Raw genomic sequence first — 17,110 nt, 5'->3', positions numbered from 1 at the left:
ACAATCAAGCTACAGAGATGAAAAAAGACTGACCGTTATTTCTGACATCTCAGTAATGTACATCCATGTTAGTAAATGTGACATCACAATATCTCTACTACCCCCTAGCAATAAATGACATTTGGATTCAGTTCTGATGGTAATTACCTTTTCGTACAATCGCCCACATCGCACTTTTACATTGGAGATGTAAAATGTCCTCCACTGAAACATATAGCCTGGGATTAGTGCCTGGGCCTTCATTAGTAAACTGTCTGTAACATGTGTGCGTGTTTAATTTACAATATATTGACCAGACTCACAAAAAGATGACGATTAAGTATTGTTACCGACACAGCAGCTGAATCGATAAATTCACTACGAACGTCCATTCAACTGAGCACTTCGAGATAGCTCGTTAGCAGGACTTGCAGCTCCTTCGTCTTGATTGCCCTTTATAACTTTCAGAGTCAGCATACTCTTGTCAATCAAGAGTTTTTATGGAGCTATTCAAACGGTTTGAATATACATATATGTGTCTGTGTCTGTGTCTACACACACACAAACTAGAACTGGAGGGGAAAAATCGAATAACCTCACATCTCAGTTGAATGAGGTTGGGCATGCGTCGTGTCTTTCAGTTAGTACTAAAAACTGGCGTGATTCCATTGACTGAAGTAGAACATGGTAGAAACTGCCCATGTAGTTTATGCCACGGTCGTGCGAGACATTCTGTTCTGTACAACAGCGCTTTCATATTCTTGATTCATGCACCTGATTCTGATTTGTCATGAACCAACACCTTGTTAAACTTCCTCTACAGGTGCTCGCGAACCCTTATTACCATGTTTGGATGCTCTAGAGTCTAGACCGTGGGCAACGGATGGGTGAGGTCACCTGGCAACGTCACTTTCCCGAAACTACCTGCTGCTGTTGCTTATTTGCTCAACTGAGGGCGAGTATCCTACTTTTCGGTAGTCTTCTTGTGAAAACGAATAGGAGTCGGTGATCGTACCCAAGTGAACACAGAGGATTACAGTTTGTTTTATTGATCTAATGGAAGGTTTTCGGATTTTACACTTGGGAATAATACTTTTCCTAGCACAGGTAAAAGTACATTCGATTTTCGGTTGGTGCCTGTCGATCGTTTTTTACGTAGTAATCTCACACAACCTAGCCAAATGCGATTGTCAGTTTGCTTTAAAAAATGTGGCTTTGCTTATTGTTTTTTTTCTTTTAGGCGATCACAGTTTCTTTCGTGATTATTTTTAAATTTTGATTGATATTACCGAATGTACCGAACATTTCTGCTCTTTTAAACTCTCTTCTAATCGCTGTAAAATCTGATATCTAAGTGTAACAATAAGATTTCGCAAGTTAAATGTAAGGTACTTTTGAGGAGGTGGAATTTGTGTGTAAATCGTTGCTCTTTTCTCAAGGCATTGTCACCCGGATATACGGAAGAGTCGCCATGCTCACCTGGATTTGAGTCAGATTTGCTTATTTTCAAAGTGCATCGTGTGCACCTTCATAGAGGCCGGAGACTCGGAAAAGGTATGTATTTTGTTTTTTTTAAACGTCGACGTTACATTTTCGAAGGTGTTGGATCCCTGTCTTTGACCATTCTTGACGCTGCTGTGTGATTGGCTGGTCAGGCCTAAGCCTATGCGTTTAAATTGAAGTACTGTGCTTTTCCAACATCACCTACGTTTTGGCGACGCGTTTCTTGTAGGCTACTTGCCAGTTAACCCGAGTGCTTAAATGTGATGTCATTGGCTTGGTTTAGTTATGCTGTATTTACCTTTTCTTTAAAAAAAAAAAAAAGAAAAGAAAAGAACCTTCTTCTTGAACTCTAACTTGGTTTCCATTTGTGGAAACTTTAAATATGCATTCATTCATACATGGTGTCGATAAGAGGCTAGGTGTGTTTTTTTTTTTTTTGAAGTTGTTTCATTAACTGGTCATATTTGGTTTACGTGCTGTATAATCTCTAATTTTGAACCGCTCAATTTGAGTCTTGTTTTGAATACGTCCTCTGCCACTGTTTAGTGAACAGGGGTCCCCTGCTTTCTTTTTGTCTTAATGTCAGGAGAAAGGCTCTAGATGGTTTCTTACCCATCCCCACGCACACTAAACATTACAGAGAAAACATGTAGAGTCCCTGTCCCTCTCTCTCTTTTTTTCATAATATACTTTAGATCCCTTCTTGGATGTGGTGAAAATTCAGAATTGGTCTAAAGAATGTCTGCTGGGTTCAAAGGTGATTAATCCATGAGCAATTCAGAACATGCCTGTTAGTTTCAGTGTTGCACACGGTAAACATGAGGTGAGCCTGTACGTGAGCAGTTGTGGAAAAACTGGTTTCGCTCTCACAGCAGCGCCATAAAAGCTTAATCACATGGTTTGCCTTTTTTCTGTTTGTAGTTAAAGTAATTCTTATCAGAACTGTAAAAATCCATGTTGTCTTTCCGCATTGTGCTATGATGAGTGTGCTTCGATCAAGTCACTGAAAATATTTTGTCTAATCTAATGATCCTGACATTCAGGCATGCGGTGTCAAGTGAAGTCATTATGGTACTTTCCACCTCTGAGATCACAGATTCAGGCCACCTGAAGCTTTTGGTTTCACATTTACACCACCTTTAATCTACAACACTTGGATCTTTTAGCTTTTTGTTCCATATTTACTCCACTTTTAATCCACAACAGGCCGATCTCTAAAGCTCTGTTTCAGTACATAATGGAAGAATGGTACACTCCACAGTGAAACAGGAATGAGTAAGAACCGAAAAAGAACATCATTTGTGAAAATATAAGTGTATGTGAAAAAGGGCTCTTTAACATGAATTAGAATTTGGGGGGAAATTTTATTCTACAAGCTTTATTTTTGATGGGAAAAGAGATTGTGAGCCTTACGAGGATTCAGTGCATGTTACAAGTTACAGCCAAGTTTATACTATTTTAAGAAACTTCACATGCCAAAATGATTTTAGCCTGAATTTTGGTTTTACGTATGGCCCACTGTTGTGAGGCATTGAATATGGAGCATGGACAACATTCTGAAGCATCACCCTTGAACTGCCTGTTCAGACCAGCTTTCATTTTACTTTGCCGTCAGATTAAGGGGTTGCCAGTGTGCAGGATTTTCAGGATTTTGTGTGTTTAACCATGTTGACAAAATTAGCTGTGATGCAAAAACATACAAGTAAATTGTCAGTTTCATTGCAACTTTTGGTACACTACCAACCCATTGACACTTTGTCCTGTTCTCTCAAGAATTACGGAACTTTAGGATTTTAATTTGAAGGCGTTTTCTGCTGCTCAGACAGAACCAGAAAAAAATGACTGTATCTTATATAGATTACCATGCTTTTCTGTTCTAAAGTGTTTTTTTTCTAATTACTCCTGCCCACAAGTCACAAGTGCATTATGAGGGCCACAGGTTGTGCATTACACAAAACCATTTGCTCTTCACTGGTTGATTGAGAAAGCACTTGCGACACTGATAGTAAAGGAGTATCTCTTTACATATTGCTTTTGCCGTTGATTTAGAATATGTAGACTTATTGGTGGTCTTATTTTTAAACTTAATTTTGTAATAAACTTATTGCTTTGTCAGAAAGGGGGGGGGGGCATGTGAGTTTGTTACAGGGACTTTAGTGCTGATGAATATTGTTGAATTGCTGCTTTTGTAGTGAAAAAGGATCACAGGGAGCAGAGTACATTTACCACCAGCAGAGTGTTCAGATCCTCTGGAATGGAAAGAGAACTTCTGGAGACCTGGGCTATGTTACTGAAAATTATGAAGGCTACATATTTAAAAAGCTAATAAAACCCTTTAAAAAAAATGGTCAAATCCATAATTACTGAAAGCTGCCATGAGGTAACAGGGAGAAGGTGTCCTTTTGCTTTGTCTTACTGCTGCTTCCTTTTCTATGTTTCACCTAGATCACCATCTTTCAGGGCAATAAATGACATGGTTAACACTTGTTAACTGATGGATCCAGATTCTATAAGACATTTGAATTTTCATTTTTCCTCTCATTGTACTGGTCTAAACCACAGGACCATCCCTTAAACTGATGATACGACCCAGTGACTATTCTGGGTGGTTGATGTAGGCTTATCGATTGCAAACGACTGATACTTGCTTCCTCAGTGCAGGTTGCTGACTGAATCTGAATGGTCTTGAAAAATGATGCAAATTATACATTCGTTGATGTTTTGTTTTTGGGGTTTTTTTGGTAGTGGTTTTCAATGACTGCAGTGGACGCACACGGACACTGTTTGACTCGGCAGACACACGCTTTCAAGTGGACACTGATGGGACGCTGAAAGTAAAGAGGCGAGTATCCCTGCATGAGGGACACAAGACGTTTTCCATCAGTGCTTGGGATTCCAACAGCAAGAAACACACAGTAGCTGTTAAACTGGAGCTTGAACCCAGAGAGGACTATAAACATGCCCAAGAAGCGAAGGTGGCCACGCCTGCACAGGTACTGACTCAGTCTCTGCACTGCTGAACACATCTGACCTCTTGTGGACAAACTAGTGGCTTTCAGTAAGATTTTCTGGTTTTGGCCTGTTGGAGGTACAAAAATTCAGTTACATAATTAGCACTTTCCATTCTTGAGGCATACTCCTTATTTGTGGATGGAAAATCTTTGAAATTTTATTTGAAAACATTTGCAGCTTTCGTTGTAGTACCCACTGAGTGGGGTTTAGATGTAAATGTGAAATATTTAAACAGTGAGTGTTGGCAATCCTGCTCTATGATTAATGGTTACACCCTCTCATTGTATGCTTTTAGCAAAGTAAACAAAAACAGAGACCATTAAGTGCACCTCACTGTCAGAGAAACACTTTAATAACAGGGGCCTAATTGGGGAAATAAAAAAGCTTTTAATTAAAATTAAGATTTTATTATTTTCCACGTTTCATTAACTAGTTCAGACATTTTTATACAGACAGTTAAGAAATAAAAAAAATAATGTATGCTTCTGTTAGGGCTGGCCCCGAATATTCGCTTATTCAGATATTTGTTTGTTGGGTAGGTATTCGGTTTTCAATTTTGGGATTCAAATGTACATTTTTTGATGTTGTATTTTTGTTAAATGTAGGCTATCAATAAGGGCGAACAGCAAAATACATTATGTGAGAACTTCCAATAAACGTTGAGGCGTTTATTTGCTTTTAATTACTCAACTTCACCAGCGTTTATTGAGGACTCGGCGATGATAAGTGACTTGCGTTTATTTCGCCCGAAGCTCTCAGGCTTCTGCAAGTTGTCTTTATCCGAAAAACAGCTTGTTTTGATGGTTTGTTTAATCTAATTTGTGAACAGATGAACACGCATAAGGCAAACTGAATTCACTAAAACAACCTCACTTTTTTTTTTTTTTTTTATCCCATGTGCGTTGTTTTTTTATAGCCTGGAGAAACAATAGGGCTACCTGTTCAAAACCGTTTTTAGCCACAATAAGTAAATGACTACTGTAAGCATTGCAATCCACTGCTCTTTTGTTTTATAGTCACAAAGAATTCCACTGAAAGGGTCGCACATAACGGTGATTATAAGAGGCCTGCATTTTTTGAAGACTTGGCTATTATTGGAAGTTTTACGTTATATACCATCTCAGCTTGGGTGCCTGACATCCCTCTCGTGCAAAGCAGTGAACGAAAAGCTTCAGTTCACTTTGGCCGTTAAAGGGAAGACAGAATGCTGAACACATGGTGACAGAACCATTTACATGAATTCGTTACAGGGGAGAGAAAGTCAAGACGAACTGGTTGTAGCAGAATAACAGAATCCTTAAAAATGAATGCCTTTAGTTAAACGGAAAGACATGTGTTGCAGCACTATGCCGTCCATCTCAGCCGAGATGGAGAAATGTGTGGTTGAGTCCTTCATGCTCAACTCAACATTCGAATATTCGCGTACTCACTTATTCGCCGTTGATTATTGCTGAAGCTTCGGAGCTCAAAAAATAGTATTCAGGACAGCCCCTAGCTTCCATGTGAAACTGAATTTCACATTAAAACAATATGTAGATAAACCTAGATTCTTCTTTGACCTTAATCCACCACTGAGCATAATCCACTTTTCCGTCCTTGGTTTCACAGCCTGAGTTTGCCCAAGCTCCTCTAGTTCTGGAGTTTCCAAAGTCATCAGGCGGGCTGAAAAGAAGAAAGAGGGACTGGGTCATTCCCCCCATCAACTTCCCAGAGAATGACAGAGGCCCTTTTCCCAAAGAGATGGTGCAGGTAAGGGATAGTTTAAGGTGTATTATAAACATAAACTGCTTCTTTTGCATCATTTAAACATAACTTTTTATTTTCTGTGTTAACTAGATCAAGTCCAGCAATGCTAAAGAAATCGCAATCACCTACAGCGTCACGGGTCCAGGAGCAGACCAGCCTCCTGTGGGACTTTTCACTATTAACAGAAACAGTGGTTGGCTTTATGTGACTCAGCCCTTAGACAGAGAGAGACAAGATAAATACACGGTAATATTTTTCTCTCTCTACTACACAACATTTGCATTTTGTGTTTGATGCATATTCTGTCAAACCACCAGGTGAAAGTGTGACACACTATGTTTGACTTTGAGTTCATATCCTTCACATCTGTACCTTCAGTACCATTAGCAGGGTCACATGTGGAAATTTCTCAAACATGTGGCTTTTCTAGATGCACTGATGGTGACAGCCCTTTATTAGTGCAACTTTTTTCTCATGCTGAAGTGCCAAGTTGCTCTCATTCTCAAAACCTCTTGAACATTAGGCTAGTCGGTATAGAGGAACTAGAAACTAACATTTCATTTTGATAATTGATTTCAAACATTCTTTTGACAGACATACAGAATCTTCTATCAGTGTTTTTTTTCACTGCAATATTACATTTAAACTAGCAAGACTGTAAACCTCACTTCTTTGTTTCAAGAAACATCTAAGCTTTAGTGGTGAAAGGCATTATAACTGGATAATATTCATGGACAATCTCACAGTTCTGGCGGCTTTACACTGCATGCACAATTATTAGGCAAATTGTATTCCTCAGGATTAATTTGTTTTGTTGAACAAATACAGTGCTCTCAGTCAATCCAGAATGTCATTGGACCTCAAACCTGAATGTTTAACAAAGGAAAAGTGAGTTTTGTCTTTCTCAGGGGAATATGTGTGCAGAATTATTAGGCAACTAAATTACAAAAAGAATTTTTCCCAGCTCACATGCTTATTCTCAATTTTCAAAGTGTAACAAATACGTAACACAAAATGGCAATTAAATAACATCTGACGTTTCAATTTATTCAGTGACCAATATAGCCACCCAACTGCCATGAGCCTTCCATCCATGGTGTCAGTCAGTTTCTTGATCTTTTCACAATCAACTTTTGCTGAGGCAGCAACCACAACCTTCCAAATGCTGTTAAGAGGTGTATTGTCTTCCCTCACTTTAAATTTCACATTTGAGAAGGGCCCACAAGTTCTCAGTAGGATTTAAATCAGGTGAGGAAGGGGGCCAGGTCATTATTCGGTCATCTTTGAGGCCTTTGCTGGCTAGCCAAGCAGTGGAGTACTTGGGTGCAGGTTATGGAGAATTGTCCTGCGTAAAGATCATGGCCTTCTTGAATGCTGCGGACTTCCTCCTGTACCACTGCTTAGAGAAAGTATCTTCTAGAGACTGGCAGCAGGTTTTGGAGTTTATTTTCAGTACATCTTCAACCCGAAAAGGTCCAACTAGCTCATCCGTGATGATAGCAGCCTATACCAGTACCCCTCCTCCACCTTGCTGATGCCTGACTTCCGATATTTTTGGCCCAATCTTGACGCTTCAACTTTTGAATCTTACTCAGTGGTGGTCCTGTTTCAGCCTTTTTTTTTACCTTGGCCAGGTCTCTGAGCTAGGGGTGGAGCTGAATCTGAATACGTTATTCGGCAAAGTACAGTGGGTTTTTACGATATTTATTTCACACAAATATTTTATAAATGATTTGTTTTTGGGAAGGAAAAAACATGTCAAATAGCTGGTGTTCCTCTCAACTTTGAGTGTGGTGGGTATTTGTGCTCTGCCTACTTGTGCTGACGTGACAGGAGGCCAACAGGAGAATAGAGAGGAGTGAGAGCACAGCTTGAAAAAGGAGCAGTGCAGCCTGATTCAAATATAGGCAAAACATGGTACATTGCTACGCCACTATTTTTTTTGTTTTGATTAGGTTTTTTTTATTATTATTTTATTTTAACCTTAAGTGGTTTGCTGAGGTAGTTTATAATGTTAATTGTCTTTTTCCGTCCTGTTGGACCGGAGTAATACAATACATTGAGGAAAGAAAAATTCTGAAGTCTTAACATTACAAGAATGAAATTGAAATTTTATGGGAAAAAAGATAATATTACAAGAATAAAAATTTTTCGTGAAATTTTTAGAAAATTAAAAAACAAACAAACACAGTTTTCCCTACCAGCAATTTCCTCCTCCACAAAAGAGGCAATTTTCTCAATGTCTGTGTTGCTCTTTCTTCATAATAGACACGGTTTTTTTCTTTTCAAAGTCCTAATACTTATGATACTTGTGGCATTGATGTGCCAAAGGATTAAGTATTTGTGAAACCTATACTAAAGTAGGCTATAACTTCACAAGATGCTGCACGTTCCTCATTTACCGCAGGCAGCAGGCTTCTCTTCTGATATTTCCACTCTAAAATAACACAGTAGCCTAAAATAACGATTTTAATCTCACTCCCCTCCCCTCCCCCTCAGTGTGGCCCTAATACTCTAGTTTCTCAAAATGAAGTACATCAAGTACGGACTCCCGTTCTTTGGAGTTTGGACTACCAAGTTGAACTCGGTAGTCTGAACTCCCCATGACGTGGGAGGATGCAGTATGCTCAAACTGCATTTGAAACAGCAGCGTTCTTGCTGGCTAGAGCTAGCTAGTAAGAATGCTACTCTGAGCACTTGACACCTTGGACTTCTGGACACTCCAAGTAGGTTGCAGTTCTGGAATATGGTGGCACTGGAGGATAATGGGTTCCTGGTAGCTTCACGTTTTGATTCTTCTGAAGTGTCTTGCAGTTAACCTGCGCCTTTTCTTCTCCGTGCACTTTTTGCAACCCTATTGACTATTCTCAAGAAAACATTCGATTGTCACGCCTCAGTAGTTAAGCTGTTTCAAGAGTGTTGCATCCATCTGAAAGGCATTTTACAATTTTTGACTTTTCAGTGTCAGTTAAATTTCTTTTTTTTTTTGGCCCATTTTACCTGAGGTAATGAGCTGCCTAATAATTATGGACACCTTTTAATATAAGGTGTTAATCACTTTAGGCCACACACTCCCTCATTACACAAACACATCACCTAAAAATGATTAAATCCACAAAGCATTCTAGGTTATATGATTTGGAGGTGGAAAATGTGCATAGAAATAATAAGGTCAGAATACTCACTTGCCTAATAATTGTGCAGGCAGTGTAGTGCAATTTTAAAATTCAGTATTCATAGTCATGGATTGCAATGAATATACATTCTTGAATTCATTTTTTTTTTTATAGCTTCAAGCTCATGCTGTGGGAGCTGGTGGACAGGTAGTTGAGGACCCCATGGATATCATTATCAATGTAATTGATATGAATGATAATAAGCCTGTCTTTACACAAAATCCCTTCCTTGGAAGTATTGATGAGGCAGCAAAACCAGGTATGTTCATATTCTGGTGTTTCCAGGTTTTTCAAGCAGTGTCTTTGTGTGTGTGTGTGTGTGTGTGTGTGTGTGTGTGTGACCATTATCGGCATCATTCTTAATTAAATCATGATCTTCACTTCTCTACTTGAAAGGTACTGAGTTCATGAAGGTTGAAGCCACTGATGCTGATCAGCCTGGAACAGACAACTCTGATCTCAGATACTCCATTGTGAGTCAGGAACCTAAAATGCCGCATGACAACATGTTTGCCATCAACCCTGTGACTGGAGGTATTCGACTGAGTTTAAGTGGTCTGGACAGAGAGGTAAGTTCTTAAATGTGTGACAGGTAGAAATGTCATAAACAGAAGGAGAATTATTTAATCTTTTTTTTCCATTTAACTTTCAGAAATATCCCAAATACACACTGGAAATCCAAGTAGCAGATATGAAAGGAGATGGTGCTGCAGTCCTTGGGAAAGCTGTGATTACTGTAACAGACAGCAATGACAATGCACCTCAGTTTGAACAGACATCGGTAAGATAGTGATGCTTAATGTTGTTTTTCATGTCTCTGTTTTTCATTTGAGTGATCTGAATGCTCTTCTCTTGTTCTCTTTAGTACACAGTGTCAGTTCCAGAGAATGAAGTGGGATATGTGGTTGTGAAAATGCCAGTCACTGATGGGGATGAGCCAAACACACCTGCCTTCTGGACCAAGTACAAAATTATTAGTGGTGACACTAATGGAGCATTCAACATAACTACAGGACCCAATAAGATGGAGGGCATCATTACCACTGCTAAGGTACAAGAGATGTACAGAGACATCATTATCTGTATCTGTTCAGCCAACAAAATTATCCGTCTCTGTGTCTGTATTCGGACAGTAGACCGGATCTGGGCATGGTTTATGCCGGAGGTCACACTAAATCGGGCAAATGCAACTTTTGTGCCTTCAAAGCATCATAATATCATAATTTTCACGTATAATCAATTATGCAATATATTTCCACGTCCTCATTCTGCATTTTTCTCTCTCTCTTTTTTTTTTAATTTTTATTTTTAACTAAAAGTTTTATTAACTGTCTGAACCCCACTACCACCATCACCCTTTAACTGGGGGACATTGAACAATCAGAAAGTCAAAGTGTTTTATAAATCGAAAGATTCTGTTTTGCATTAGAAATAGAAACTATTTACAGGTAAAATATATGGAAAAATATCCTTCAGTTGAAGGGAATACTCTTAAATTCCAATGATGCTGTGTTCGCGATTCTTAATGTTACTGCAGTTCACTAGGGAGATGTGAATTACTATTTTACAACAGTAATTTGCACTGACTCTGTGGGGGTGACTACAGAATATAGCGATCACTTCTCAACAATGTGTAGTAAATGAAATTACTTTTGACTGTTTTTTTTTTTTTTAAATGGAGGAAATGAACACATACAGCTAAAAACTACAGGTTGCAGGGGTAAATCAGCTGCCACACCAGGCTTTTGTCTCACTGTACTTTTCCGATTAACTTATTCAGATTTGGGTACATCCCTATAAGGTACTGTACTTATCAGTGTCAAATGAGTACTGTTTAAATTGTCTAAGATCTGAGCATTTCACTCATTTTTATTTCTTGTTTCCTATTGTCCATTTAGCCCCTTGACTTTGAGAAAAACAGCAAATACACACTGTTGGTGATTGTGGAAAACGATGTTCCGTTTGCTTCCCCTCTGGCCACCTCCACTGCCACTGTCACTGTGGATGTGACTGATGTGAATGAGGCTCCAGTCTTTAAACCAGTGAAGTTGAGCATTACCAAACCTGAAGACCTGCCTGTTGGCGCTGATTTGGCTCTTTATACAGCCACTGATCCAGACACAGCCATGAAACAGAAAGTGTCGTAAGTACCCTTTACCCACTCTTTTATGCATTCCCATCATAGTGTGATAAAATAGTGAATATTGTGTTGGTTTTGTGGTATGTCTTATTTTGTGCTGCCCATTTGTTTCTCTTATCTTGCTAAAGTGAGAAGTGCTCAGACTTTTTTCAGATTCAGGCTTTTCCCCCGCAGAATTCATCTCAAAAGGTTGCAACATTAGTTGCCCACTTGTATTGCATAGGCTTTTTTGCATAGTTATTTTACTAAGTTTTTCATAAATTTGGACAGGGTAAGGTGGTCTGTAAAATATACTGCAGGTAAAAATAGTGCCCCCCCCTCAAAAAAAACCAGATCTTATCTTACTGTACCCCTGAGCAGAAATGAAACCATTAAAGTTTCATAAGTCAGTCAGTATAATCTGAGAGGATAACTGTCCTTTTGTCACACTATTAGAAACCCCCCCACACACACACAAACACTTTCACAAATCTTAGTAGTTGAGTTCATCCAATTTCAGTTTCTCACGATTCAGAGGAAACAGCAGTGGGTCTAGACAACATGAACTTTCTGTTGGCCTTTAACTACAACAGAAAGAAAAATGGTCACTTAGCCCTAAACAGTCCCCTCCAAAGTAAAAAATAGACTCCAAATACACAACGAAATGAAAAGTAAGAAAAAAAATTCTGTTCGGATTTTAATAAATAAAAATCGCTCTCACCAGATTTGGAGACAAAATCATCAGTCTGAAAAACCGAGGACAAAAGTTCCAGATATGTCTGTTTTGTTTGTGCTCACCATCTTCCTCCTTTTGCCCTCCCTCTCTCGGTGTTCACTCTTCCATTGTGCTTGAGGAGTTGTTTGGCTCCCAAGTTGCGTATTTCATCTTGTTTAGTATGTGTCAAACATACACACCCTTCCTTCACCCACTACCCTGACCTATCTACATTTCAATTACGTAATATTTCTTTTGTTTCAGACATTAAATAATCACAATTTTTTATTTCTCTGACACTGTCACAGGTTAATGTTAGTCTTCTTCACCACTCTAAGAATGTCATCACTGTAATATGCTATCCTACAAGTTTGAAACAAGTATTGCAGTGTCTTAAATGTATAGAAAGAGTACAAGCTTTAGTTAAAAGGAGTTAAAGTAATGAAAACCTTTTGGTGTCACTTGTTTAACCATAGACATGCTAATTTTACAATCTGTCTTTACCTCAGCTATAAGACTGGCCATGATCCTGCTGGCTGGCTTTCTGTCAGTAAAGACACTGGACTGATCAAGGTGAAGAGCCCCATGGACAGAGAGTCTCTATTTGCCAAGGATGGGAAATACACAGCTACCATTCTCGCCAGTGACGATGGTATTTTATTTAGCATCAGACCTTTTTTTTTCCCCCCTAACTCGCATGTGTTTTTGTAAAATCAGTGTTTTATACAAGATAATCTTTTCTTCTTTCCCCAGCGGATGTTCCAGCCACTGGTACAGGGACCCTTGAAATAACCTTGGAAGATGTGAATGATAATGCCCCCACCATTGTAGAAAGATCATTCTCAATCTGTAACAAGGATCCTGCCCCTATACTGCTGTCTGTAACAGATAAAGATGGGCCTGGGTTTGCTGCTCCCTTCCATGTGGAGCTCCAGGGAGACAGCAGGAACAACTGGACCGCCAGAATGAATGACACAAGTAAGAACCTAACTGACATTTGGAAAACGAATGAGAGAACAACAGTTGTGCTGTATTCCTCAATTTAATACAGGGTGTGACTAATTTTATCAATGTTATTTTCAGAAACTGGCATCATACTGACGCTTAAGACACGGTTGGCAGCAGATTCTTACAACGTTGTGCTAAAGGTCTCTGATAATCAGCATGAATCTCAAGCCAGTTCAGTTACAGTCAAAGTGTGTGACTGTCAAGGAAATGACGTTCAGTGCTCAGAGGGGCGAGCAGCAGGTGTTGGATTGCCAGTGATTCTAGGAATTTTGGGAGCTGTCCTTGGTCTACTATGTAAGGAACTCATTTTCCTGTTTGATTTTTTTTCTTTTATGGTTGTTAAACCTCTGCATAGCAAAAATATCAATATTTACTCAGCCTTTGTTGAGGTGTATAAATTGTCATCCTCTTTGAAAGGTTATTCTTTAAGGGTGCAGGTAAAACTTGCCATTGTATGTTCTTACCCACAGTGCTAGTTCTTCTACTGTTAATGTTTATGAGGCGGAGAAGCACCGTGAAGAAGGAACCCCTTCTTCCAGAGGATGATGTGAGGGACAATATTTACTACTATGACGAGGAAGGAGGTGGAGAGGATGATCAGGTTGGTGTCATCTCACAGAACTGTTTTTCTTGAATTGTTGCTGTCCTACTTATTCTCTTTCTCCACCTGAACACAGAAGAATATATGATGTACCGTTCATGATTTTAAAATTAGGGGTTGCAGATGACCAATGTACAGACTATCTGAAAACAGGGTTTGATATCAGACCATAATTGTATTAGACTGTAGGACCATGCTATGTGATAGACTGCTGACTGAGAATAATTGAGATAAAAAGAAAGTGAGAGCATAGTAAAAGGGAAAAAAAAAGAGAAATGACATCTTTTGGCAATGACGGAAATTTGATTGGCATTCATCAAATAGAATTCATAAAGATATTTAAGCGATTGGAATGACAGGGTTTTAGTATTTTGATGGATAAAATATGGAGACTTTGCCCTCCAATGTTCAGATGGACCAAATAAATAAAATACCTCTAAATTTAGTTGGTTTAACAGTGAAAATAAGCTTCAGTTTCATGCGTTGTACATTTGACAAGAGTTCCAAAATGCCAGGAATGAACTACACCACAACTGGAAGTTATTCTTCATTTGCTTTCCAAAACTCCTAAATTTGAAAATCTTGTAACACAAGTTGTAAGTTCAAGAGTATTAAAATACCCCGTTCAAAATGACATGCCTTATTTTATCTCTGTATGCTGCTGCCTACAGATTTCACATTAATTTACTATTGTTTATATTCAGTCTCCATCATACTATTGAGGTTAAAAATTGTTTTGCAAGGGAGTCCTGATGCAGAGCACAAAACATCTGACCTAGTGTAAGGCTATTTATAATCCGCTTTTATCAGTTATGTCAAGAGACTGAAATGGCCAGAAGGCACTCTTTCATGAGTAAGAAATTCCAAAAAGTACAGTAGATGTTATTGGCAGTATATCTTGTGGTAATTTATTTGGAATTAGCAGCCTGTCCCTTTTTAAACCAATGAATGATATTCATATTACTTACATCACTGTCACATCATTTTCTAATACTCTGACAGTGACTGATTGATTCTGAGGTGAACAACATGAGCAATTTAATGCTCTGTAACAGAGGAGACACTTCAGTGGCTGTACCAGCTCTGTTAACTTTAAAAATAGAATGTAAAGTCTCAAATGACGAATTTCATTAACATGGCTGTTTATGGGGGTTTTTTTGTTTTTTTTAATGTCTGTCTTCACTCTGAGAGCCTATGAAGGATTTCTTGAGAAACAGGAGGTTTCTGAATCGATGGATAAAATTCAAGTGTAAAATTCAATTAAAAAAATAGTTGTCTCAAGTACACTGAACTCATTCTAATATCAGTACTGTTTTATGGAGTGAAACTTCAACACTACCTGTTGATTTAAAACTGTCGTAACACAAAACTGCCTGTTGTCAAATGACTATTAACTCAAAATATCTAAAACAAAACATAAAGTAGCACTCTTCTGAAACACCTGCATTCCACTGAACAGGACTATGACTTGAGCGTGCTGCACAGAGGCCTTGATAACAGACCCGACGTGTTCCGCAATGATGTTGCTCCTACCTTCATGGCCGCACCCCAGTACCGTCCACGACCAGCTAACCCAGACGACATAGGCAACTTCATTGATGATGTGAGTAGACCTGGGTGTATCTAAGTGTCGTGATGAAGATTATGGGTTAGGATTTTTTTTCTTTGTACCAAATGAGTGAACGAACTTTAAAGGAAGAGCATTAACACTGGTCATAATTTCCTTTTCCCAGAATCTGAAGGCCGCCGACAATGACCCTACTGCTCCACCTTACGATTCACTGTTGGTGTTTGATTACGAGGGTGGAGGCTCGGAGGCAGGTTCCCTCAGCTCCCTCAACTCCTCCAGCTCAGGAGGGGACCAGGATTATGACAACCTTAATGAGTGGGGTCCACGCTTCAAGAAACTGGCAGATATGTATGGAGGAGGAGAGGACTGACAGCTTTCATGCTTTACTGATCGTCAGTCTGAGAGTTCACAACATTCACGTGAGGCACGTGAACGGGTTTGAAACTTTTGAATTGTGTAAATATAGACCCTGTTTCTCTCTTTGTTTCACTGGTCTTTTTGCAGTGTCAGATTATATGTGGGAAGTGCTGTACATCTAATGTGTCTTCTCAAGAATTTTGACGTTCACTTTGACTACCTTTTTAATAAACTTTTTTTTTTTTTAAACTTTTGAGCATTGCTTATAGCCAAATAGTGGTGAATTTTGTAGAAGCACTGAGTCAAACAGATAGGTAAATGATTATATAATATGAACTTCTTAGTTATCTGCCTTTTGTTTTAAACAATATAATTTTTATAATGAACATACTGAATTGCAGTGAAATTTCAAGAATGATGCCTGTATTTTAATAAATAACTTGAAACTGGCCTCTTGTTTATCAGAGGAGGGTTGTTGTGAATCAGTGCTCTGCTGATTTGTTAGCTAAATTACCTGGGGGTTTTTTCAGGATCCTGAAGTTTTGTTCATTTTACCATGTTTGTGAAACCTTTGAGTCATCATTTACCAGGATTCTAACTGTATTTTCCTAAGTCTTTTACTTGGCAGTGAACACACCTCTCCTTCATCAAATTTGTGTGAATAGTCAGTGTGGGTCTGTACAAAGCACAATGAATGAAAAGACTCAATGTAGACTGAGTTGAGTTTTTAGTAAGAAAACATTTTGAGTTTCGAGTTGCAATTAGTTTAAACTGCACCAAAACAAAGCCAAACCAAATCATAAATAAAGCATTAAATACTTCTGCTTAATCAGCATCTTAACCAGAACAGCCTGGGCAGTCTCATCCCCGCAGGAAAAAAAAAAACCCATGAAGAATTAAACACATCGCTCCGGCCCCGCCCGCCAGCAGAAAACCTCACTTTTGCCGCTTACCTACCACGACCGCTGCGAACAAGTGCGAAACAACATTCCATTATTGTCCATCACGGAACTGGAACAGAAACGCCTTAATAGGTCAGTACTAACAATAAGAAGCCAGTGGAACGTTCATAGCTCTGTGTAGTTACTGGTCGTCTCCCGGATCTGTCAAGGATCAGCAGAGAAGTTGTAGGCGAATCGCAATCCTGTCTATCCTCAAAATAAGTGAAACTCGTCATATAATCGTCTTTCGATTCAACACGTTCCCACTCTTTTGGAGAAAGAGAAAAAAACTCCCTCCCCAAGGTAAAAAAGGTTATCAAACTAGACATTGCATTCACAAGTGTCTGTAGTGAACAGATGTGGATATAAATCTGATGTAGAGT

At 38.9% G+C, this 17,110-nt stretch overlaps 1 protein-coding gene across 3 annotated transcripts in view; it reads left to right on the top strand.

The window, feature by feature from the left end:
* Positions 1–16,202, top strand: part of LOC115829663 (B-cadherin) — a 33,891-nt gene extending 17,689 nt beyond the window's left edge. For 2 of the 3 annotated variants that reach the window (XM_030793846.1, XM_030793838.1), the window contains 11 exons: positions 9,531–9,675; positions 9,813–9,985; positions 10,069–10,197; positions 10,282–10,467; positions 11,315–11,559; positions 12,760–12,902; positions 13,004–13,228; positions 13,334–13,552; positions 13,729–13,859; positions 15,319–15,462; positions 15,593–16,202. In XM_030793846.1, coding sequence (XP_030649706.1) covers positions 9,531–9,675; positions 9,813–9,985; positions 10,069–10,197; positions 10,282–10,467; positions 11,315–11,559; positions 12,760–12,902; positions 13,004–13,228; positions 13,334–13,552; positions 13,729–13,859; positions 15,319–15,462; positions 15,593–15,799 — 1,947 coding nt within the window. In that variant the 3' untranslated portion in view covers positions 15,800–16,202. Of the gene's footprint in view, positions 1–910; positions 1,087–1,418; positions 1,534–4,227; positions 4,476–6,102; positions 6,244–6,330; positions 6,487–9,530; positions 9,676–9,812; positions 9,986–10,068; positions 10,198–10,281; positions 10,468–11,314; positions 11,560–12,759; positions 12,903–13,003; positions 13,229–13,333; positions 13,553–13,728; positions 13,860–15,318; positions 15,463–15,592 lie in introns of those variants that run through there. The other variant, XM_030793830.1, reaches the window with a different exon arrangement.
* Positions 16,203–17,110: the final 908 nt, after the last annotated feature.

This window comes from Chanos chanos, chromosome 2, assembly GCF_902362185.1.
Source record: "Chanos chanos chromosome 2, fChaCha1.1, whole genome shotgun sequence".
In the NCBI taxonomy this organism is placed as follows: Eukaryota; Metazoa; Chordata; class Actinopteri; order Gonorynchiformes; family Chanidae; genus Chanos; species Chanos chanos.
The sequence above is the reverse complement of the archived record's forward strand: the minus strand, read 5'-3'. Positions and strand labels throughout refer to the sequence as shown.